The sequence below is a fragment of the Tasmannia lanceolata genome, unplaced genomic scaffold (assembly GCF_043159265.1).
Source record: "Tasmannia lanceolata isolate RefF3 unplaced genomic scaffold, GAP_Taslan_0.1 ptg000015l, whole genome shotgun sequence".
Taxonomy (NCBI): domain Eukaryota; kingdom Viridiplantae; phylum Streptophyta; class Magnoliopsida; order Canellales; family Winteraceae; genus Tasmannia; species Tasmannia lanceolata.
The window spans coordinates 60,115,822-60,141,363 of record NW_027518692.1 but is presented as its reverse complement, the minus strand read 5'-3'; the positions used below and the strand labels follow the sequence as shown (position 1 = coordinate 60,141,363).

General features: G+C 36.1%; 2 protein-coding genes across 2 annotated transcripts; one reads left to right on the top strand and one right to left on the bottom strand.

The window, feature by feature from the left end:
- Positions 1-388: 388 nt before the first annotated feature.
- On the top strand, positions 389-19,633 carry LOC143892777 (pyridoxal kinase-like). The gene is made up of 13 exons (XM_077397639.1): positions 389-712; positions 809-911; positions 1,972-2,065; positions 2,208-2,312; positions 3,817-3,900; positions 5,030-5,103; positions 8,914-8,978; positions 13,145-13,208; positions 13,561-13,626; positions 17,106-17,162; positions 18,033-18,077; positions 18,197-18,250; positions 19,234-19,633. The coding sequence occupies exons 1-13, from the start codon at positions 648-650 to the stop codon at positions 19,372-19,374; spliced, it is 1,017 nt and encodes a 338-aa protein (XP_077253754.1). The 5' UTR covers positions 389-647; the 3' UTR covers positions 19,375-19,633.
- Positions 19,634-23,298: 3,665 nt separating this feature from the next.
- On the bottom strand, positions 23,299-25,542 carry LOC143846585 (uncharacterized). The gene is made up of 4 exons (XM_077355059.1): positions 25,382-25,542; positions 25,143-25,208; positions 24,931-25,006; positions 23,299-24,429 (listed from the first exon to the last, which is right to left on the bottom strand). Exons 2-4 carry the CDS (start codon positions 25,179-25,181, stop codon positions 23,534-23,536), a joined length of 1,011 nt encoding a protein of 336 aa, XP_077211174.1. The 5' UTR covers positions 25,182-25,208; positions 25,382-25,542; the 3' UTR covers positions 23,299-23,533.

Here is a 25,542-nt window from a genome sequence, read left to right as displayed (position 1 = left end):
GTGGGTCAAGAGGCTGAGAACATGGTTTTAAATTTCGGATTTCACCCTTTACAAAATTTCGATTTATTGTTATTTTAAAAAAAAAATTGTTATAAAATTTCGGTCCGAAATTTCTAACTGGAATTCCAAATTTCGGCCCGAATTTTGGATTTCGGTGGGGTCCGAAATTGGTACCGAAACGAAATTTAAAACCTTGGCTGAGAGTTCGTAACAATTTCATTTCCGAAGAGACCTAATTATTTTCCGATGAGTTTGTAAGTTATTGAGAAGTTAGAAAAAAAAGAGACAGGTACCAAAACAAGCGGGTGCCAAATTGAGAACGACACCTTTTCCAACATGATTTCCCTTTACTTAAACACGACCAAAAATCTATAACACCGATAATTTGCTCCGCAAACCTCGCTGGAAAACCCTAGTTTATACTGTTCCAGAGTAAAAGGCTTGACCTGCTTTTCTTGCACAGCGAAGTTACGAAAATACCATCCATCCTCTTTCGCTTCTAATCTAAAAATCCCTCGAAGACTTCTAATCTGGAGGGGTATTTACGTAATTTCATTAACTCGGGTCTTACAAATTTAATTTCGATATCCCTTCACAATAATATCCCAGATTTCATTTCAAAATCCCCAATCTTCGTCTTGGGTCTTATGATACGTTCGCTGTTCCTCAGCCGTCCGAATTCGGCACGAATTCGGAAACTCTGCCTTTTCAAGTAAATCTTTTTCCTTTTTTGGGTTTTTTTTCCCTTTTTTTTGTTTTTATTTCAATTTTTCCTTTCCATTTTTCTTAAAATCCAAAAAACCTGCAGGTATCAGAGCTCAAAAAAATCAACAATGGCACCGCCCTTGCTTTCGCTCGTGTTACCATCCGAAATGGGTCGCGTTCTCAGCATACAATCTCACACTGTGCAGGTATATATTTATCTTTTTTTTTAAAGCTACTTTGATCTGCCCGTGTGATGACAGGATTGTATAGTATTTGTAAAATTGTAATTTGTAAGAGGAGGGATATGGCATCCTTACTCCCTTATTTTGATGATGACACTAATCTTTTTATCTTGCACTTCCCTTATTGGGTGTTGATATCTTTTGGGGAATTCTATAACTGCCAATTAGAAAAGTGCAAAATAAAGAGAGGAGTGCCATTATCAAACAAGCGAGTGCGGGTATCATTTCCCTAGCAGAATATTGTTATGGATAGTATTTATGCTAATGGAGAAGTCATATAAAGGGTATGCAAAAGTAAGTGAATTGAGTTGCTTTTATATTACCCAAATTAGCTCCAATTGTTATGTTACTTGAAACACTTCAAAATGGGTGCTGATTAATTGTTTTGCTAATTCGTTATTGATTAATCGTGGATTGGAAACAGGTGATACAAATACTCCAATTAGAAGATTCTTAAAGGGGTTGGAAATGGCTGATTAAAATGAAACTGCTAATTGTCCTTCTCGTAATTGTAAACCTCTTTGGTCCAACAGTTAGGATTGCTCAATCACTGTTAGATTCACTAATGATGTGAAAGAGAAGTATTTAACACAAATGGGTGTAGCTGCATTCTTTGTAAAATTTAGCAGTGGGTGTAGCTAATTGTGACACATGTAAAGTTTCTATGATTCTCAGTTACGTTTTATGCACAATGGGTTTTCGTATGTTCTGTGTAATTTTTTTTTTTAAAGACTAATTTCCACGAATAATACTTATTTCATAGCACATGGGTTTTCTGGTGGCATAGTTCCGATTTGTCGTAAGTACTGAAATTTTGATGATTTCCTGTTTGTGCTAACCTGCTGGAGCACTGCTAAATCTCTGACCTGATTTAAGAAAAGAAAGAGAAACAATGGACAATATTGTTTCAATGATTTACTATACCAAGATGTGGTAGTAGTGGCTTATATACCTTGTTCTCTCTTCATTATTGATTTATTTTTTCTTTATAGTAATTCTGTTGTGTCTTTCTTCTTTGTCTTAGGGGTATGTTGGCAACAAATCGGCCGTCTTTCCTCTTCAACTTCTTGGCTATGATGTGGATCCTATCAACTCAGTGCAGTTCTCTAACCACACAGGCAAGCTGCTTTATACCACTTCCTTCCAACAGTCTCAGAACTCAGAGGCCTGATATACGGTGCGATATCTATTATTCTGTATGAGTGTGTGGCTGCATGGATTCTTAGTTTATCATTGTCTAATTATATAAAGGCCATGCAGGTTATTCTACATTTAGAGGTCAGGTTCTTGATGGTCAACAACTTTGGGATATAATAGAAGGCCTTGAAACCAATAATTTACTGTACTACACTCATTTGTTGACTGGTATGTTATGACCATTTGCTTTTTTCTCTGTTTAATCATTTAAGAACTTGTTGTGTTTCGTAATGTTTGCTATCATATTTACATAGTTCTGTCAGTGAATCTTGAAAATTAAGTTAAAATAAAATAGTTTCTTTGAGCAAAACCTTGTCCTTTTGAACCTTCTTGTTTCTTAAAATATAATCATGGTTTGCAGGAAGTTTTCTTTAGGTACTTCGAACTGTCTTATGCTATGAATAGTTTGTAACTTTGTCTGGTGTATGAATTTCTTCCCTAGTTCTGAGGATGGGGTAGAGAAACACAAGTTTGTATAGAATCAGGGCCTGTTTGTTTAAGATTACGACAACCGATTGTGGAGTCCCCAGCCAATTATTGGATTCAAATTTAGTGCAATTTTCGGTCCGATAATCGGTTGGGGACTCAACAATCGGTTGTCATAATCTAAAACAAGCAGGGCCTTAATGGTGCTATCAATGTGATTATGAAAGCATTTAGACATGATTTTATGAGAAAGGGGGTTGCAATTACTTACATAGTGTATAGCCCACGCAAGTACCACCAGAAATACATTATCCCTATCTTATTGAAGTGGTCAAAAGGGTGGTGGAGGTCATCTTTAATAAAAGAAGTACATTGACTGATAAGGGGGATGGAATGGCCCCACAAGATACAAAAGAAAAAGGAAAAAGTAAAAACAAAACCAAGGGCGACAAACACTGATCAATAGTATATGTGGACTTAAATCCACGGGTTCCCTTGGTGGGAACAAAAGTACTGACCTGAAATGATATGGGAGCTCCGTGACTTGGTATATATTCATCAATTGAACCAATTGGAGAAGGGCCTTTATTTTCAGATAGGGTTTGGAAGTCTTGTAGATTACTAAATTTGTTGTTTTCCATTGGAAACATTTGTGCATCATCACGTCATGTGGAAAGGTTATAGTTCCCTCTTAAACAAGAAGTATCTTCTCTGATGATTGAAATACAGTGCAACTTTGAGTTTGGGATGTAGGGAACCGTAGTTAATGGGAGTTATGAACATCTATAAGGGGCCCTGCCGTATGCATTTGAGTGAAAAATCAGGTTGTTCCTATCTTATATAAAAGTGAGTAGTATATTCATAAAAATATTGTGGGCTATTGGAGGTTTTCTTTGTCGCCATGGCTTTTTTAGATTTTTGTCGAGGGCCAAATGTGGGAAAAGCATCTATGGAGGCATTCTGGTTTCTATGTGGTCCTATAGTGAGACTACTAGATACTTTAAATATTATGGGCCGGTGAGGGTTTTCTTTGTTGTCATAGCTTGTTTAGGAATGCCTAGGGGTCTTTAATTTGGGGCCTCTCCTACAGTTTCATATCGGTCTCTACTCTGTATCAACCAAAGGGCTATGAAAGTTGGCAATCATATCTTATTCACTTAAAAGTTCCCATAGTAGTTTGGTTAATGCTAGGACGTGAATTTTTCTTTCTATTCTTGTGACTTACTTGAATTTGGTCTATTCGCAGGTTATATTGGTTCCGTTTCATTTTTGAACACTGTATTGCAAGTTGTGGATAAGCTACGGTCTGTTAATCCAGGACTTACATATGGTAAGTAAATCTGACAGTTCGGTTGCAGTATCATTACACATCTAGAACAAATAAGTAACTTAATTATGTCATCAAATTTCTTTCATTCCATCATAAACTTAATTACATCACCAAATTTCTTTCATTCCATCAACTTAGATTTACTTGCTATTCTGGAGAAAGGATTTTAAGCCAAGGGTTCTAGGTCATTGAGCTCATCTTTATTGGTTCGGTGCTTCAATGTTCCAAGGCACTTTTTACTTTAAACTCATTAGACTATAGGCATTTATTTGGATTAGAACATTGTAAGTGATTGGATTGTTTTAGCTTTTTGAAAATGCTTTCTCTGCAAAGTTAGCAATCATATCTTATTCACTTAAAATTCTCAATTATGTCACTTTCAATTCAAGTAGTAGTCAACTTTTAAAATCATGACACAGTTGGTTTCATTCACAAAATAGCCTCTATACAGTTCCCCCCCTTCCTCACCACCACCACCCCCCCCTCCCCCCCCCAACTTAACTATTAGATAAAAATTAAGTTAGAAAAGGAAATTCCGAATAAAAAAAATAGGGATGATTTTTGCCCCTTCTTATTTTCCCACACGCATGCCTACTAGGCTTACGCATTGGACCTGAGGCATATGCCTTAATTGCGGAGGCATACATTTTGAGGAATTGAGACTGCCTTGCCTTGAGTTTTACTCATACGCTTTTTAAAGCACTGATCAAATCTTAATATATCTGCTTCAAAGTTCTTTTTGTTCCAAGAACTATGGTGCCTTTGATATAATGAATATAGTAGCTAATGCTATAGCCAAAACCTTGTTGTGAGCAACTTTTTTCCCACTCAAAGATGGATAACTTGTGACAGATTTTGATCCGTTTGGGTTAAATATAAGAAGTTTCTGTATATGAAACCCACCTTTGTCAGAGTTCCTTGCTTCTCACTACCATGCGTGCTTATTATTGTAGAGATGCTATATTATATTTTGAGTTATTGATACTTTTGGAATAAATTTTTTATGTAGAACCCTTTCAAAAAAAATTTATGTAGAGAATAAATATATACATTCGCTGCACATTTTGCATTCAATTAGATTTTTGGTGGAATCTTGCATTTGTTTATTGATAGGTTGTGTCATGTCTAGTTTGCGACCCAGTCCTGGGTGATGAAGGAAAGCTATATGTCCCTCCAGATCTGATATCTGTATATCGTCAGAAGGTAAGGTCTTTAATAGCTAATGAGAAATCTGTTAGGAAAAATACTAAAGGCCAGTAAAAAATTATCCGATGGCTAACCTTTCCTGTTAGTTCTATTTCTTGAAATTTGATTACTGCTTATCTGACATGTATTTTGCAAAACAACTAAAATACAATCCACAATTCTTTAATTGAACCACCTATAACTTTGTGAGAACAAGATGAACAACCATGAAGCAAGGTTTTAAATTTTGGTTTTGGTCAACTCAAGAACAGAAACGTTTGGCTTCAGTTGGAAATTTTGGTGGAAATCTTATAAAATCATGGAAACATATGCAAATGATAGAATTTGAAGACAGAACTTTAGGAAATGCTAGAATAAGCACAAATACACACTTAGAAACTATCACATAAGCACGACAACCATCCATAATGGTTTAAAAACATTGAACACCTGTGACATGCACTGTCGCGCATGTGTGATAATTTTGTACATGCCAAATTTGACATGTAATTCATATAAATATTTATACAAAGTTTGTGCACCACATTTCGCATGTAATTCATATAAACATAATTATGTAACACATACTGACATAGCATATCACTATTGCGCTTACGATTTTGGTTTATGCATTTTGGTCTTTTTGGTTCTGTGGCGATGGAAGCGGAAACATTACGGTCGTTTCGTGTCGATATCTGTGGAAATTTAAAACCATGCCATGAAGATCCTTTTCATTTTCTAAAGTTCTTGTAATTAAACAAATGTCAATAAATACCACATCTACATATTTTGTGCTAATAATTATGGTTAAACGGCCAATTCAATTATGATTAAAGAGCTACTTTTCTCAAGTTACAACCTTTTAACTAAACAACCTATATATGAAGAGCTTATTGCTTTGTGACAATATCGTGGATAACTATAAAGACCTTTCTCGTTATTATATATATCCTTGAAGTTGTTTGAAATGAAATTGAATTAGATTTATGACCCATAATGGTTATTCACATTTTTTTAAAAATATGTTTAAACTGCCTCATCAAAGCTGGTTTTGACTAGTTCTTTTAGGGACCATGGGAAGATACTTTTAAGGAGGTTTCTAATTTTTGGAAGTTAGTACTTGAGGGCTAGGGACATAAAAAAGAACATGCATGACCTTGGACAGGATAGAATGGAAGAAAATGTTCCATTTAGACGAACCCAACTAATGTCAGGATTAGACTTAGTCAATTTGAGCCGGGTAGATCCTTTCACCTTCTTCATGAAAATTTTCTAAAGGATTCATTAGCCGACCCCAACTAGTTTGGGACAAAGGCTTAGTTGAGTTGAGTACTTGTTCTATAGATGAAAGTTTGAGACTCGTTTGGGATCACCTGAACCACCTACAAAAAGCAGATATATTCCAGTCCTATGCTTTAGCTGAAAGCCACAGAAGAGCAATCTGTCATTTCCAATAAATCCCTAGGTTATCCGCTTAATAAGGCATCCAACCTATGACACTTGCATGATATAAGACATAATTTACTGGTAAGAAAGGATATGCTAGATTAACCTCAGAGATGTAAATACTTGAACCCGATACTGATCATCGTTGGAACAAAATTTTCAGTCTTATAAATGTTTATCTTGCAATTGTTTTCTTTCAGTTGGGGTCAGTTGTAGGTCCTTGAAAGCGTGCCTAGCACACGCTGAAGCAATGAACAAGGTTTTAGGTTTCAGTTTTGGTATGCATTCGGTCATGACGGAAACAGAAACATGTTCGTTTCGAATGGAAAATTAGAGTAGAAATCCTATAAAGTCACGAAAACTTATTGAAACATATGCAAATAATTTACATTTAAGATGAAACCTCAAGAAGTGCTGGAATAAGCACAAATACACACTAAAAAACCATCACATAAGCAATAAAACCACCCTTAATGGTTTAACAACATGAACACTTAGTGACATGTGTTCTTGCCTGTGTCTAATAATTCAGCACATACCGCATTTCACATGTATTTCATATAAATATTTGTGCATAATACACACTACATTTTACATGCAATTCATATCAATATAATTATGTAACTTACTATTCAAATATATATATATATATATATATATATATATATATGAGGAAAATGTTGGTGAGCTTAAGCGTCCAATCACATTGGGGCCTACTTTGTTAGGATGATCCAAAGCATTCATTTGAAAGGCCCTTACATAGATGGGGTGTGTACCAAAAATCAGCTCCATAGGATCATCCTAACCCATCCATTTGTGGAGGTCAAAATGGACAGACATTATTTGTCCACAAATCTGCCCATTTTTGTCCTCCACAAATGGAGGGGTTAGGATGATCCTATGAAGCTGATTTTTGGTACACACCCTATCTATGATAGGGCCTTGCAAATGAATGGTTTGGATCACCACAGAAAATGTGGGACCCATGTGATTGGGGCGCTTAAGCTCACCATAAGTTTGGTGAGCTTAAGCTCACCAACACTTTCCTCTATATATATATATATATATATATATATATAGAGAGAGAGAGAGAGAGAGAGAGAGAGAGAGAGAACGGTTTCTACACACAAGTGTAGATAAGTTAAAATTAATGAGAAAGAGAATTACAATCTAAGGGGCCAAAAAAGTGTAGATAAGTTATCTACACTAGCTTAAAATACAGTGGAGGGCATATTGTTTGGGTGATCCAAACCATTCATTTGATTGGCCCTCACATAGATAGAGTGCCCACAAAAAATCAGCTCCACAGGATCATCCCAACCCTACGATTTGTGGAGGTAAAATGGACATGTATAATAAACGTTCACAAATTTGTCCATTTTTTGCCTCTACTGTTCGAAGGGTTAGGACGATCCTATGAAGCTGATTTTTTGGGCACACCCTATCTATGTGAGGGCCAATCAAATGAATGGTTTGGATCACCCAAACAATGTGGGCCCCCACTGTATTTTAAGCTAGTGTGTAGATAACTTATCTACACTTGTGTGTAGAAATCGTTTTCTCGTATATATATATATATATATATATATATATATAACTCATACTGGTATAGTATACCACTAATACACTTATGTGTTTCGTGGGGGATGGAACCTGAAACATTTCAGTCGTTTGATGTCAATTTCAATGAAATTTAAAGCAATGGGAATGAAGCATGATTATTTGCATATTTTCTCTGAGCTTTTGGTGCTTGGATTATTTACATAACCTTCGCCCATATATTTACAGCTATTCTGGCATGTAATATATCGATTAAGATGCCTCAACAATTAATTAGCTCCTGAATTACGCTCTACAGATCGAAAAGAATTTTTGCTGTATTAGCAAAAGGCTTGTTTCCCATATCTCCTATTTTTTAAGGTATACCTCTTGAACGCAATGTGATTGCGTATCTGCCTCAATGGATCAAGGAACTGTTATAATTTAAATTGCAGATCAGTCATTAAGTGAGGTGGATAAGAACTAATGTCTGGTTTAATGGGAAATTAACAGTAAACTTCTTATAATGTATAAATTTGATGCAGTTCATCAATATTTGTGAAACAGAAATTTTACTTTGTAATTGAGCGGGGCTGGACTCGGGTCCATCATTTTTGGACAAAATGGATGTTTGAGTCCGGCCATCGAGACTCCCTCTTCCCCATGCAGACTTGGACACATAAACGTATTACGCGGTCACTTGTGTATAGTGCAAACACACATCTGCATGCATTGGTTCTGTATGTGTCTAAGAACTTGAGGATATCATGTTCATGTTCCTAAATTAGGTATTCGTTTGCACCATTTTATTATTATATTATTAATGAGCAACTTTTTCCTTAGGTTGTCCCAGTGGCATCAATGTTGACTCCTAACCAATTTGAAGTTGAGCAATTGACAGGATTCAGGTACGATTGCCAATGCTTTTCTGATGTTGAGCATTTCTTTGATATTAAATTTAGGGGACTGATATCCGCCCGGCCATATTTTGATAATGGGACAAAGCACCTTGTTTTATACCTTTTTAACCAGCTCTCAAAATCTATTTACACTTCCCAAAAAGCTCTCAACAGCCAATTAGAGAATTGTAAAACAAGGTGAATCGTCCCATTATCAAAACATGGTCATGCAGATCAATCCATTTTATTCTTTTGTTTTTTTGTGTGTCTTTTATCCCTCAACTTGTTATCTTTTTTTGGTTGTTCTGAATTAATAAGCCTAGTTCATTGTAGGCCTATCCTACGAAATATTGAATGCCCATCAAAACATTCAATTTACAAGATTAGTGATTGGTTGTAGAACACAAACAATTCATAGGCTTTGTATTATGCTATGATTTATAGACCTAATCAGTAGGTAATAGAATAACATATATTACTTTTTTTAACCCGTAATTTATCTAGGAACCCGGGCCGGCACCTTAAATTTTATTGATACGAGAAAAATGCACAAGAGGGGGACATACATCTCTTGCTCTTTTAGGAGGACCTCTCCAAAATCCGAAGGCATTATTACATTTATTATCGCAAGCATGATTGGCTAAAGAATCGACACCTTGATTTTCCTCTCTTGTAGTCATGAAACATCCGTGGTTTCAGCCCAGCTATAAGCAATATATCATCATGCCAATAAAATTTTATGGCCCATGAAGCTTCCTTTTTGTCCATGAGTAAATCGACTAAAACCTTGCTATTAGACTCGATCCAGATCTTATCAAATACCAACGCTTTGCAGTATCTTAGGCTGTTCAACATACTTCTTGTTTCCGCCTGCATGCTATTCAGCCGAAATTTTGGTCGAAATTTAACGAAATCAATCACTGGCTATTTTATCTCCTACAAAATTTCAATCGAAATAACCGAAATTTCGACCTAAATTTCGGGATATTATTAAATAATTACCGTAAATCGAGATTTTTGGGTGAAATCCCTTAAATTTCGGATGAAATTTCGGGATAAACAAATAAATTACTATTTCGGATTGTATCTATTTCGATTTCGGTATCCACCGAAACCCGAAATTTCGGATTTCGGTCAAAATTTAAAACCTTGCTTATATCTACACCATCTTGAATCCATGTGACTAATTAATGTTTTGAATAACCCCCTTCAAGCTATACTATGTCTCAGAACATGTTTAACCTGTAAGATAGATGGATATGATGATGATGCATGGGGCCTTTTGTAAAACACCCTCTACCTAGTATTTAGGTTGGGTTTGAGTCTCTAGCTCAGCTGGTAAAGACTTTGTTTTTTCACCCTGAGGTCAGGGGTTTGATCTCAACTGACCTACCCTAAAAAACCTAGTATTTAGGATGAATGGATTAGGGTTTAAAAAAATTGAATTAGGATTTTTTCTAGAATCTAGGTTCAAACTCTAAAGAGATTTGTACATGAGATCTAGTGACGACCCCGATAGCAAAGAATGGGAAGAATTTGTCGGCTCTAGCAGCAGAAAATACTTTTTGTCTAAAGCCTCAGATCTGATAGTGAAAAGGGTTGCCAAAAGACAATCTATCTAGAAATTAGGCTTCCAAATAGATGAAAGAAAAAGAGTAGAATAGTGGAAGGGAGAACCAAATGACAAGAAGAGGAGTGTAGAGATTTAGGATTTCAAAAATTGAGTAACACCTACTTTTAAGAATAGGAAATCTCTCATATGTTGGATTACCTAGGCTTTGATACCATGTGAAAACTCTTGCAACCTGATGGGTAAAAGGGAAAGGGAGTGAAAAACGAAGCAGAGAGAAGGAAGATGAGAGAACCATACAATTAGTCAGGTTGTATTATGCCATATCTTATTGAGTTACAGCCCTAATCGCAAGCTTCTGTAATAACGTGATTTAATTAATTACAGAGCCGCCATTCGTTAAGGAACACGCCATAGCATACTAATTTATGCACCATACTGAAACCATATGACTTATTTGTTAGTTCAACAATTATTTGGTTATCTTTCAACATATTAGTAAGAGAATCATTTGTGAGAATTCTCTAGTGAGTTCGTTTCTTGCTATCACACTTTTCTGTTTTCTTTATTTTATATCTATGTTCAACGGTTTAATCAAATTTGGTACTAGTGTTCTTCACAATAGTTTTTTTTTTTAAATAATGCCCTACACTGCAATATCATGCATCATCTTTAGGATTCCTTAAAATATATTGATCTTGGCTGCTTAGTGTATACACTTTTATCGGCTGAAGCAACAGAAAATTGCTGTTCTTTTTCGTGTATCACGAACATGGATATAGGTAGTCTATGTTGCATGGATATGGATACAATCTCGGAATACAATTGCATTCATGGATTCATCAAATATTTTAATCAATTTTTAAATTTAATGGGGTTAATACGTTAATAATAGGAATGTTAATAGCTTATATAAATGTAATGCTTTACTTCTGTGTAAAAGCTTACTATTAGGATGGACAGAACTCAATACCTATGTTAAATGAATTATGTTGGCGAAGATGAAAAAACGAGAATTATACAAGAGTGGGAAAAAGGAATCTAGAAATTTGAGCCTCGACCAATAGTTTCGAAAAGCCAACAACATGGGTACTTTGCTCATGTAAAAGAATCTATTCAATACCTATGTGAATGAGTCAATACTTGGCCAGGCTGTCTTAAAAATATAACTTGTAGACTTTTCTTGTCTTTTCTTTTTTTTGAAAATTTATGACTTGTAGACTTGCCCATACAAAGAAATAGTTTTTTTTTCCAGAAATACTTGAACATGAGTTAAGAATAAGGAAATTAGGAGGGGATGATTTTTAACAAACACCCCCCCCCCAAGCTAGGATTATGCGCACCCCTTTTGAAGTGATTTGACGTCAAAAAGCGTTAAAGTCTGCCCACAAATCCGTTAAAAGGAGGGCGCATAATCCTTGGAGGGGGAGGGGTAAAATCATCTCCCAATTAAAAAACTAAAATACAAGAAACCCCAAAAAGTGTAACAAACTATTTTAATATGATCATGATGCATTATTTTACTATGCATTGATAGGATTTTCCATGAAAGTATTGATTTTTCATGGATGGGAAAATATGATTAAAGACATCATAGATCTTTGTGCATCCCTTTCGATTCAATTCTATATTGTCTTTCAAGAAACAAACACAAAAGTTGACATGTTAGCCAAAGAGGGGATTGGTTGAATGGCTCTCCAACTTATTCCATATTTCCACTATCCTAATAGATAACTGCACATGACAAGGCTTAAGGATATTTTGGATTGCCCAAAATTACTGGATGATAAGGAATGGTTCCTTTGCAATCTCTTGACATGCTAAGATGCTCAAGATAGATTTGGACTGCAAGGGATAATTCATCTAATTTCTTGCTTAGTGGCTATGTTGTTGTACCGTAAATGGTGAAACTCAAAATATTGTCACCATCATGTGTATGCGAGTCTAATAGCATGGAGATACTTCAGCTGTGACTGACCAATACAGAGTGATGCATTTTTCCCCACATTTAAGTTCCTAAAGTGCCCTAGACCACCTAGCATTTGCCAAAGTCCATGCACATGTGGCCTTCAATTAAAGACAATTGTAAACATGTTCCAATGGGCAACCCTAAATAGATATTTAAAGTTTTAATCATCTAGATCATTTTGGACTTCAAATCTCTGCTAGATGGAGTCTTTATTTGTACCTGTGTTTTTAATTTTTTTATGACTATGGATCTTCCTTTTGTCATTAAGCTCTTTAGAGTTCTTACCATCCTCATAGCTGCACTGTTACATCTATGGATCTGTCGTTTGTTATTTAGATCTAATATCTTTTTCATCATTTTACTAATTTTAAGCTGTTAGACTCATCATTGGTAGTGGTTATTTTGCCCCCTCATGAATTTTATTTGCTATTAAAGGTTCCAATCTCAGAACTTGTTCTGTTCAAATGGAATAATTTTATGCTTGGATAAATGTCCATAGCTGAAGATATTACTTTTTAACATCTGGCTGTTGATTGTGCATCAATAATAAAATCTGGTTCTTGTTTGCTCCATGCCTTAACATTATCTCTCTAGTAGTCCTTGTGCCTTTTAACAACTAACTATGTGCAAATACAGGATTACTTCTGAAAGAGATGGCTTGGAAGCTTGTAATGTTCTTCATGCTGCTGGGCCCTCAAAGGTTTGTTGTCTATTCATTACTAGTAGGAACTAGTCTTGATATGTACATCACTCCAAGGCGTTTTATTTTATTTTATTTTGTTTTTGAATGGCACTCGAAGGCATTTTATACAGCCAAATTGCTTGTAGTTAGAGTGAATTGGTCTGCATTAAGTCCTTACTGCTTGAGATGGGAGTCTTGATTACAAGTAGGAACTAGTCTTGAATCTTGATATGTACGTCACTCCAAGTTGTGCATTTGATATAATGCTTTATGCACAACACATGGTGAATCTTTTTAGTATGGTATGCTATAGTGTTAACCGTTTGGTTGTTTGTTTCATATTGTAATATTTTTGTCATCTCTATTTCAGGTAGTGATATCAAGTGTCCATATAGAGGGCAATCTACTCGTCATTGGCAGTCATCAAAAAACAAAGGTTTGCTTTTACTTATCTAACCCTCTCCCCGTCCCATGGCCTAAATCTAATCCTAGGGTCAAAAAGAGTAAAAAATGGGAGAATACACCTCCAAACCCCGACTTGCGACTCCTACATAATTTTTTGAATCTCTCACACCCTCCGTAGTTGTACATAATCACCTTCCGCTAAGGGCATGCCTCTTCCCATATCTCCACCCAGTTCCTAAGAAGAGCTTTCTCTTATTCTTGATCCTACTTTCACGTCCCACTTCACTTCAATTTCCTTATTTTCCATTGCATAAAAAGTTCCCTTGATTCTTCTTGAGTCTGTTAGCAACCCCCACAGGGACTTTCAAGAGAATCAGAGTAAATTAGAAGGTTAGATAGAACTGCCTTTATGAGAGTAATGGGACCCAAAAGAAAGAAGGGTGTTTCTGCGCCACACCTTCTCCATCCTCTCAATAATGGGAGGCCAAAGAGACTCAGATGGGATACCGAAACCCCTAGGAAACCCCAAATATGTCGTAGGGCATTTTGCGACTTTCACATCCAAAAACCCCCAGCAAGCTTATTTAACAAAGAATCGTCCACATTGGACCTTGCCATGAAGCTTTTCATCATTTATTCTTCAACCCAAAATCGCCTCAAACCACCTAAGTATGATCCTTCGACTAGAATCTACTAAAGCGATGCTTCACAGAAGATAAGCTTGTCCCCAAATTTGAGATGAGACATAGATACCACCTCTACAAAATGCACCTCCTCCAAAAGCTGTGTCTTTTCGACTTGGTAGAAGAACTTTGCTTGGGGCCTCACCTGCAATACTAAAAAGAGAAGGCAAAAGTGGACCCCCTTGCCTAAGACCCAGAGAACTCGTACAGAAATCCTTAGGAGTGTCATTGATCAAGGTTTTAGGTTTCGATTTAAGTATGCATTTCAGTCATGATGGAAATGGAAACATGTCGGTTTCAGATGGAAATTTCGGTAGAAATACTGTTAAATTATGGAAACATATGGAAACACATGCAAATGATGAACATTTAAGACGAAACTTCCAAAAGTTTTAGAATACAAATACACACTAAAAAACTATCACATAAGCACAAAAAACTGTTAAATTATGGAAACATATGGAAACACATGCAAATGATGAACATTTAAGACGAAACTTCGAAAAGTTTTAGAATACAAATACACACTAAAAAACTATCACACAAGCACAAAAACACCCATAATTGTTTATCTCCATGGGATACCTAGTGAGATGCGTTGTCGCTCGTTTATGATAATTCAGTATATACCAAATTTTGCATGTAATTCATATAAATATTTATGCATAATGTGTTTTGCTGGGAATGGAAATTGAAACATTTTGATCGTTCTGTGCCAGTTTCAATGGAAATTTAAAGTTATGCCACTGATAAGGATCGAGAAAAGGGGACCAAACATACATTCCCTCATCCAACCCCTCCAATTCTCCCCAATGCCCATCCCTCTGAGGATGAAATACACAAACTCACATTCTACATAATCATAGGCTTTCTCCATATCTACTTTACACACCACTCCTAATATTACTTCCTTTTTCCATGGCTCCAAACATTCGTGAACTAACACCATCTAAAATTTGTCTCCCTTCAGCACCTGAAAAGGAGAGAATATCTCTCCCATAACATAACCTTTCTTATCTTATCAGCCAACACCTTAGAAATGATTTTTATCTTTAAAAAAAACACCTTAGAATTGATTTTATATAAACTACTCACCAAACTAATATCCCTCCCTTAACATAACCTTTCTTATCTTATCAGCCAACACCTTAGAAATGATTTTATATAAACTACTCACCAAACTAATATCTCTCCCATAACATAACCTTTCTGATCTTATCAGCCAACTCCTTATAAATGATGCGACCATTAAAAAACACCTTAGAAATGATTTTTTTTATAGTCTACCCACCAAACTACTTTTGTTCCCTCCTTGGGAATAACTTAGAGTGTTTCATACATTTTTAATGCATAGTTTCATTCGTTTTCTTTTAACATTGTGAATCATTAATGCCTTTACATATATTTTTCAATTTTTTTAATGGCATTTTTTTTTTCCAAAATTGTGAATCATTAATGCCTTTACATATATTTTTCAAAATTGATCATGCTTTTCATGTTTCTCGAAACCATTTATTTGTGCTCCACAGGACTGACGTCAACATTTTTTAATTTTGGATCCTCAGTATCATGTTCTATTTGTATTTCATATGGTTTTCATTATCATGTAAGTTCTTCATTTTTCTTGAACTGTTATCTTTTGTTCTGTGATGTGTTTTGGGAGTGCACAAAAAAACGAAACTTAAATCACTACCATGCACTTGCAGATTGTGAAATTGATTTCCGCAGAATTATTGCAAGCATTTCCATTTTTTAATATTTGGCTATCCCTAGAATCTGGTTTGCGGTGCTTGAGCTCCAAGTTGACCCACCATGATGGCTAACAACTCCAAAATCTAATTATACTACCGTGGGATCTCTGTACAAATGCAGGGGAAATCACTCTAAGCTAAATTATACTATAAGAGTTAAGTAGTTCATTAAATTTACTAATAAATACTAAATCATATGACCGATGAGTAATCATGATATTTGAAATCAGATCAACTGTTAGTTCGCTTAATTTTTCAAAGAAATTGTTTTGTAGAGAAATGCGTACTTTTAATTCACATTTATAAACCATTTAGACCAGAAGTTGTTTAGGTGTAAAAACAAAATGGATGCTGCAAAAAGACTTGGTAACATACTCCATTTTCTTAACTGTCCAGGAAGGAATGCTAAGCAGAAACACTAGTTTTAATAGAATGAAACCTTTTCTCATTAGATTAGGGATCTATCATTGATCGCTATAGTTTCTTATGAAATAAAGCATGAAACAAACGGTCTGTTATAGTACACTATACACAGAGGACTTAATCTCTGACACCCAGATACTTGTCTAAGCCCAACGAACCTTTCGACGTGATATGATACTGATACTCATTCCGGATACCTTATGGATACTTCTATAGGTCAAAAGAGCTATCATGTTTCAAACATGTAACTTTTTTAATATACTATCATGCTTTTTTTCTTGTTAGTGTCATATCTTTTCAATTATAAGTTTGAATATATGAGTCTTTTTTTTTTTTTTGAAAATGTGAGTCTTACAGAAGCTATTTTAAATAACAGTGTAAGTTAAATAGAGTCAAGTCTTTTTTCTTCTATTTATTTGTACATTTCATGTGCCTTATCTTGTGGGATGGATACGTGTAGTTGTATCCATACCCGTGTTTTGAGGAAATTCCGAGTCATACTTCTCTTACCATGTCTGTGTCTGTATCGGCATCCGTATTTAGGTATCATACCTTCTACTATGAGAAATATTTCTCACTTGGTTTTTTTTTTTTTTTTTTTTCGTAGTTATTATAGCACTGTTTTATATTTTCAATGACCTTGTTTGTTGCAGGGTCAGCCTCCTGAACAATTCAAAATTGTGATACCCAAAATTCCTGCATATTTTACGGTATGAATTTTAAATGCAGTTGTTATATATATAAGTGTTTGTGAGCTAGAGCTCACAAACACAGGGTGCCCACATTGTTTAGATGATCCAAAGCATTCATTTGATAGGCCCTCATATAGATAGGGTGTGCCCAAAAAATCAGCTTCATAGGATCAGGTTAAAAATGGGCTGATTTATGGAGGTTTATACCCGTCCATTTATGGGCTCACAAACACTTTTCCCGTTATATATATATATATATATATAGAGAATAGAGTTCCTAAGGTGTCACCTCATATAGCTTATATGAGGTAGCGCTCACAAAACATAAGGGGCCCACATTTTTGGGGTGATCCAAACCACTTATTTGAAAGGCCCTTAGATGGATATGGTGCCTACAAAAAATCAGGTCCATAGGATCATCCTAACCCTTCCATTTATGGAGGTTAAAAATAGGCAAATTTATGGAGGTTTATACCCATCCATTTCAACCTCCACAAATGAAAGGGTTAGGATGATCCTATGAAGTTCATTTTTTGGGCACACCCTATCTATGTGAAGGCCTATCAAATGAATGCTTTGGATCATCCAAACAAAGTAGGCCCCTTATGTTTTTAAGCGCCACCTCATATAAGCTATATGAGGTGACACCTTAGGAACTCTATTCTCATATATATATATATATATATATATATATATATATATATATATATATATATATATATATATATATATATATATATATATATAGATACACACACACACAGATACACGCACCATTTTACAAATCTATATTTTATTAGATTGAGGCTGACTTTATCCTTTCTTCATTCTTGCTAGTTCCTTTTGCTTTTGATCTGATACATGTACATATCTGGACTCAACTTGTAGGGGACAGGAGATCTAATGACTGCACTTTTACTAGGATGGTGTAATGTAAGAATTCCAGATTTCCTTATCACTTTAAATCCATTCCTGAACCTCAAGATTATGATTTTTATTTTCTGGAAGTGTATTCTCAGATATACTATTCTCTTTCTTTTCTTGATCTCTAGAAATATCCTGATAACCTTGACAAAGCATCAGAGCTTGCTGTATCAAGTTTGCAGGTATTAATTGGATCCTTGTTAGTGTCTTTTTTTAGGAATTCATTTGTGGATGTAATTAGGACTAATAAAGAGTTTTATTAATAGGTCTATTGATATTTTAATCCTTTTTAGTTCTACCTGCAGAGTTTTGTAATTGCATTTGTTCTACTGACTGTTATGCCGTCACCACTGCAATCCACGTGTTTAGTTGGAGCGCTTGAATCAACCATTGCCATAGGCCCATAACCATACATCTGTTGAGTTGAGCCCCAAGTCTAAGCAAAACTCCGATGTGAAATATTTTTGAGAAACCGAATCTACCAATCCAGTTCTTCAACTTCTCAAAAAAGGAGAATCATATTCACTCTGAGCATTAACTAGAAGGAACTTTGATTTAAAAGGAGAATCATATTCTAGCACTTCCTAAAGTTTACAATTTCCGTTATTGGTGGGTTTTTTTGCTTACGAGGTGGTTTTTTTAGTTTGGATTTGTACTTATGGACATCATTTCCTGCAATATATTTCTATACGTTTCTGTAATTTTACGGAATTTCCACTGAAGTTTCTATCTGAAACCGATATGTTTTCATTTCCATCACGACCGAACATACCGAAACCTTAGGAAGGAGTGGCATTATTAAAACAGGGGAGTTCAGATAGTAATCCACTTAGCCAATTGGTTTTTGGTTTAAAAGTATCCTTTAAAAGCCATCCACCACCAAGAAACAATATAATATTTGAAAGTCGATTGTATCTGTTGTATTTTTACTTTTACAGAAATAGATTGAAAGTTGAAACTACACACATGTATGTCTTTGGATTATTTTATGTTTTCTTAAAAAAATTCATTCTCAGTTGGTTAATTTCGCCAATTTGTTTTGGGAAGTCAGATTAGTTGTGGAATTAGCTTAGTTTGCAAACTTGGTGACTCAAGTAGGTGCTTTCCTGAGTTTCTAAACTATGTTTGGTAGCACAACCTTAACTTTCATGTTTAATGGATGCAGGCAATGCTACACAGAACAGTGACTGACTACCGAACAGTGGGATATGATCCCCAATCGAGCAGTTTAGAGATCCGATTGATTCAGAGCCAAGATGACATTCGCAACCCACCGGTTACTTACAAATCAGAGAAATATAATTAACAGCGATGCTGAGCGTGGCAAGGTGCAGATTCTTACCATACTCCACATATTTACTTACCATGGAACCAAGTTTGATCATAATAGACAAAGTTATGATTGAATGTCTAGAACAGTGTTTTTGTACACTTATTTTTTTTCATTTGGAAAGATGGGTTCCTTTAAAAAAATTATTGAGACAAATATTGCTTGGACGAAATGTTAATAAAAAAACAATATTGAGAAATCAATAGCTCTGGAAATAATAGAACAGGGTTCTAAATATCGTTTGAAATGTAGATATGATACATTTGGTTCCATGTGCATCTAAATCCGCTTTGCCACGTGTGTCTCATTGTTCCTCAACATAAATGATGCGGGAGATTCCCTTATTCTATTAGTGTAGGACCATTTGTCTCATTGGTTTACATGCATTTGTAGGGTATATTGGTCATTTTGGTAGTCTTTGATGTTATTTTATGTCTTTTCCCTTTATTAGGGTAGTTTGGTTATTTTACTCTTTGTTGTTTGGCTTTTGTGCCATTTTAGCGCGGGTAGGGGTACTTTAGTCATTCTTGTAAATGGGGAGCCTATGACAGGCCGTTTCCCGCCACATTGTAATTAGACCTTGGTTTTGAAATAGAAAATTTGAATTTGGTGGGTTTTTTTTTTTTTTTGGTAGCTAGAACTAGGTCTAGCAAAATTAGAAATGTGGAGTGAAAACTTTTCTCCTTGGAAAATTTGATCAAGCTCCTCTTCCTTGGTTACCATAAACAATCCTTGAGTTAGTAGTTTGGTTCTCTTTATTTTGGCATCCCCTTGCCGAAGTTATCTCCTTTTATTTCATCAAATTCTCAAAGAAGCAACATTATTTTTCATTTTGGAAATTCATGCAAGCTTAGGGAAATGGGGTTGGAAATGCATTAGCTTCCTCTGTTGTAGGTATGCAATATACTCTTCTGGAAGGATTCTTCACTGCAGAAAAGTCAATTTACACATAAATATGAGCTCACTGTATTCTTACAATGGCAGACCTCCTACATCCTCAAATTCGGTTGATAAGCATGAATGTTTGTGTGAATTAGATCCTTGGAGCTGAAATGTATAACAGTTTGTCTTTATGGAAGATCAAGAGGCATGGTTGGCTGTCAATAGTTGAGAATGAGATTGAAAGGAAAAGACCAACAAATCAGTTGTATGTGGGTTTCCAGACGTGTTCCCTACAGATTTTGCCTCTCAATTGAGATATCGAGTTTGTAATTGATCTTCTACCAGGGACTACTCTTATTTCTAAGGCACCATACATGATGGCAACTCTCCCTACTCTTATTTCTAAGGCACCATACATGATGGTAACTGCAGAATTGGAGGAGTTAAAGACTCAATTGTAGGAGTCACTTGATAAGGGGTTTGACAGCCTAGTGTATCGCCATGGGGAGCACGAGTTCTATTTGTAAAGAACAAATTAGAAAAACAGCTATCGTTATCAATACCATATTGAACCTTGAGAACGTCGTGAGCGATCCAGACCCAGATTCACAGGCGGTTTTGGCCTCAGAGAAAAGATTGGTCACTCCATCTCTCTGATGCACCTATTACCCACCCATTTTCTGAATCTCTAGATAGGAGGGAGAGAAACTGGCCTGCCCGATTCGACCGACCAATAGGGTGAGCCAATCTGGAAGATGGAACGATGAGATTGTGTATTGATTATAGCCGGCTGAACCAAGTGATTATCAAGAAAAAGTATCATGTTCCACACATTGATGATTTATTTGATCAACTTACAGGGGGGCTCGGCTTCAATGGAGGCTAGCGTAACACAACGAAGTCCTACAACTTTCCCAAAAAATCTAAAATAAAAAATTATAATTAAATTTAGGCCACGTTTGGATACCAACAAGATTTAGATTTGGATTTAGTTTATTTTTTGAACTCGATCAGATCCTTAGATTTCCAAATCAGCTACAACAGTGCAAAAAATTCCTATTTTCAAATATGTTCTGCGAGACATTATTTGGAAATCAATATTTGTGGCAACTTCCTTCACCATTGCTGCTCCTCAACGTTGTTCCGGCAGCAGAGAGACACCTGTCCCTCCCTCTCTCTCTCTCTCTCTCTCTTAAAACATAATCATGAAGATGACTGATGTGTTTTGTATCCAAAACTCAAATCCAAATCAAAATGCAAATGCATGAGGTATCCAAACGGGCCCTTAATTCTAACACGGTGGAATCAGAAAAACCACCTCTTGGACCGGAGACAAATTCCTGCAACATTATTTTTCCCACCTATTTCATGGAGGTTTTAATAAAGAAGGCTAGTGTAGCATTGCAGGGATGCTAAAAGCTTTTCTCCAATGTCAAAGATGTGGGTCCCACATAAAAAAAGTGGGAACTGCTTGCTTGGGACAATGGCAGCAAAGATGTTTGACCGTCTCTTGGAAACATCACCTTCTTCTCAGAACTTTCTCTTCTTCCCCATGGGAAAATATTATAGGGAAATGATATCTGCGCCAAGTGTTTCAATAAACCGTGTAGTATTTAAAGGGTTTGAAGAGCTTTTTGAGAACCGTAGTATCCTCTTAAATCACTTTAAATACTACACGACAAACGAGTGGAGGCTTGTTTACCGAAACACCTTGGCCCAGATATCATTTCCCATATTATATTATATTGTAAATCTGCATCTTTAAGAGACAAACATATATGAATCAACTTAACACAACGAATACCGATGAAATCTTTAGAGAGTATTTGTTACAACAGAGGCCTTGGCCTGTGTATCAGAGCACCGGTCAAACAAAAACCAACAAAGAAAATAAACGGAAAATGGGGCCTTCTCAAAAGTGTTTCTCTGTTTCTCTATTGGCTAGCTTTCCATTGATAAACAAATCAAAATTTCCACGTGATGCATGTCAGACTCCAACTTTTTGTACCTTTAGTTTTAGTTTTATATGCGCTTTGTTTAGAATCTCAACGCAGCTACTATGTTCAGACTTTAGAAAGCCAATACTCACACGAAACTAGTTTTGATCACTCCTCCCTTCACTCAAAAAAAAAAACCCAACCTTTGGCGGACAATATTCCAATCAGGTTGGTGATATTCCTGAGAGCAAACATGAGTTACACAGCCTAGACCTGTAATTAGGATGGTGCATATTACTCAGGGTAGCTCATGTTTACATTTAGGTGCTCTTTGAATTTATGAGTTTTTCTAAACTGCCCATGAATTTCTTTCACCACTTCAATCTTGCCACCAGAAAAGACCAAAGAAACACCTCAACCATCGAAAGCGGCACTCCTTTTCTCAAAATAATATATGGAAAACACCTTGAAAACGGGATTCCGTTTGGACAATAAAAACGGGACTGTCCTTATCATAATCACCCACGTTACTGTTTCACCTTCTAAGTCCCGTTAGTGTTATGGATGGGAACAATTCAATACAAGCTTAGGCACTTCAGTTTTGAAATAGTGTGAGATAACAAAAAAAATAAGGAATGATAAACTGAAGGGTGCCCCTATCAACAAAGTTCATTTATAAGGTCATAGAAAATTATGAAAATGGTGTAGGGCTGGCAACGGGGCGGGTCGGGGCCGGATGTTGGGGTCCCCTAACCCTTCCCCTCTGCGGGGAATTTTCCCCCTCCCCTTCCCCTTCCCCTTTGCGGGGATGGTGGGGAATCCCCCTCCCCTCCCCGCGGGGAATATCTAATCCCCTTCCCCTCTCCGCATCCTTCGGGGACAAAATCCCCTCCCCGCCCCGCCCCGCATCCTTCGGAAACAAAGGGTGGAAACAGAAAGAGAAATCCTTGGAAAAAATTTCTATGGAGTAAGTTTCCACCATTCGGTGAACTATTTTCCATGGAATTTTTCCACAATTGAAACTTTTGAAAACGTAGCTTGGTAATACTTTTTCCACAATCTATAAATTTAGTAGCTCAAGGCCCCAAATTTCCAAAACCAAAGGAAATAGACAGTTTAAGGCACAAAAAAAGCAGACATCTTTAACTGCCCCAGTTACAGATTTGGTGAAAACCCATCATCATCCATCAGTGCTAACAATACGGCCAATACCAAAAAGTGATTAGACAGAAACAGAAATAAAGCATTATCAGACACTGTTCTAAGCACACATACTCAAGCCCTCTGTTCTCTCTCCTCACATGGAAGATTTCTCTTTACATAATTGCACAGTTATTTGCATTCTCATCACTGAACATATAGGCCCCATAATCTGCATTATCTGACTGATAATTAGGGTCAGGATTGTACTGATACAAACCAGTGTAAGGAGGAAGAACAGGGGATCTATGATACATCATCTGAGGTTGCATGTATCTATTGTCATGCATCATGTTATGCCTGTTTTGCATGTTCATGTTCATCATCATGGATGATGGATGCTGCTGGTACCCATGCATGTTCATCATCATGGATGATGGCCCTTGGAAGGTATTGGGTTGGGGATGAAAACCTAACCCATTGCCTCCAAGACCACCAAAACCAGCTCCATGGCCTTGATAGCCTAAACCCATGCCATTAATTTCATTACCCTTTTTGCTTTCCCCACCATTTGGGCTTCCAATAACACCACCCATATGAGCAGAAGTGTTCATCTTGCTGTTGGGAGAAACATTCTTGTTTTTCTGCTCTGATCCACCTGCATTCTTCAATCCAACATTCTGATTAGTGTTAGGGTTTGCTCCTGGCTTCTTTCCAACATTCTGATTTGCTCCTTTTTTATTCTGATTGGCAACAGATTTCTTTGCATTGGCCTCATTTGCTTGCCTAAGAAGACCCATACGGTTTGCTCTCTCCATGAGAATCCTGAGCTCTTCCTCTTCATCGTCGGAATCGGAATCACTAGAGGCATAGAGGCCTTTAATCAGACCCTCCTTCTGGTCTTTGGTGTTCTTGTTATCTTTGATACAATGAGGTTGTTGTTGGGATTTTTGAGACCAGAGCTCTGCATGTTTACCACCTCTTACCAGCTTCTTAATCAATGAGGCAGGGTCTATGTTTCCTGAAACTGTAACCTTCTGTTGTTCAGCATCGATATTGACAGTATAGACACCTGACCCAAAAGACAATGAACAAAATTAATAAAAGATTAGATCTATAAACAGTGACCAAAATTGCAGTTTACAAGTTTTAACTATGATCTTTATGTTTCCCATATGTGGACAACTGTAAATAGAGAAATATCTTTCTTCCCAAATGTCCAGCAGATTGTAAAGTATAAATATTCAAATTTTGGTGAATCTGTGTCAAAAATTTCTTACTATTTGAAATAAAACGAAGACCCATAAAGATAAAAAAAATATTAGGAAATACAAATCCCTTCTCCAGCTAACAGAGTAATCTTCTTGGGCTGTCTCATTTTCAATAAAACTCAACAAATGAGGGGCATTTTCTCTGGATCTCAAACGAATTTCTCTGTATAATATATCCAAATAACTGTGCATTTGCATGCCTCTAACCCAAAAACCATATCTTGCTAACAACACCAGTTTTTTCTAGTAAATTTTGCTTTCATGAAAAAAACATCTAAAATAAGGAACTTTAAAAAATGTACCTTCAATTTTCTGGAGTAGTTTCTTCACTTTTTTCTTACATCCATCACAGTGTATGTTTACCTTGAGAACACAAGTCTGAAACAGAAAAAGGTAGAGTTCTTTTATTTTAAAAAAGAAAGAATAAGGAAACCAAAAGACCCACCTGTAGAGAAAGAAAAAGAAGAGAAAAAGATTCAAATGTGTGTGGTATTGGAAAGAGTCAAAGACAGACCTGAATCTTAAGAAGCTTACAGTCCTCCTCCTTGGTCATTTCTTTTGCTGTTAAGAAAAAATCTCTCTGCACAAAAGAAAGAAAGAAAGAAACTAAGGTCGCTGAAAGGCTTGCATGGGAGCTTCGTACTAGATTCTTCTCAGCAAAACCAAAATGGGTGTTTGAACAAACACTTTCCTGTGTAAAGAAACCATAACCCAACAAAAAAAAGGGTGCGAGGATGAGGAGAAAGGCCTTACTCCTATCTCTCTCCTTCCGAAATGCTACGATTTGACGTTAAATACTGTAGAAACAATAAAGAGAAACAGAGACTTGACAGGCCTTACTTCTATCTCTCTCCTTCTGCACACAAAGCTACTCAATTTATCGTGTTTTTTTTTTATTTCGGTTGGTAAGCTGG

Bases quoted from the DNA above. Each gene is read 5' to 3' on its own strand.
- LOC143846585 (XM_077355059.1), bottom strand. From the start codon at position 25,181: ATGACCAAGGAGGAGGACTGTAAGCTTCTTAAGATTCAG. The intron at 25,007-25,142 runs GTCTGTCTTTGA...TTTCTGTTTCAG, and splicing joins GTAAGCTTCTTAAGATTCAG to ACTTGTGTTCTCAAGGTAAA. The intron at 24,430-24,930 runs GTACATTTTTTA...CTTTTGGGTCAG, and splicing joins ACTACTCCAGAAAATTGAAG to GTGTCTATACTGTCAATATC.
- LOC143892777 (XM_077397639.1), top strand. From the start codon at position 648: ATGATACGTTCGCTGTTCCTCAGCCGTCCGAATTCGGCACGAATTCGG. The intron at 2,066-2,207 runs GCAAGCTGCTTT...AAGGCCATGCAG, and splicing joins GCAGTTCTCTAACCACACAG to GTTATTCTACATTTAGAGGT. The intron at 3,901-5,029 runs GTAAGTAAATCT...TGTCATGTCTAG, and splicing joins TAATCCAGGACTTACATATG to TTTGCGACCCAGTCCTGGGT.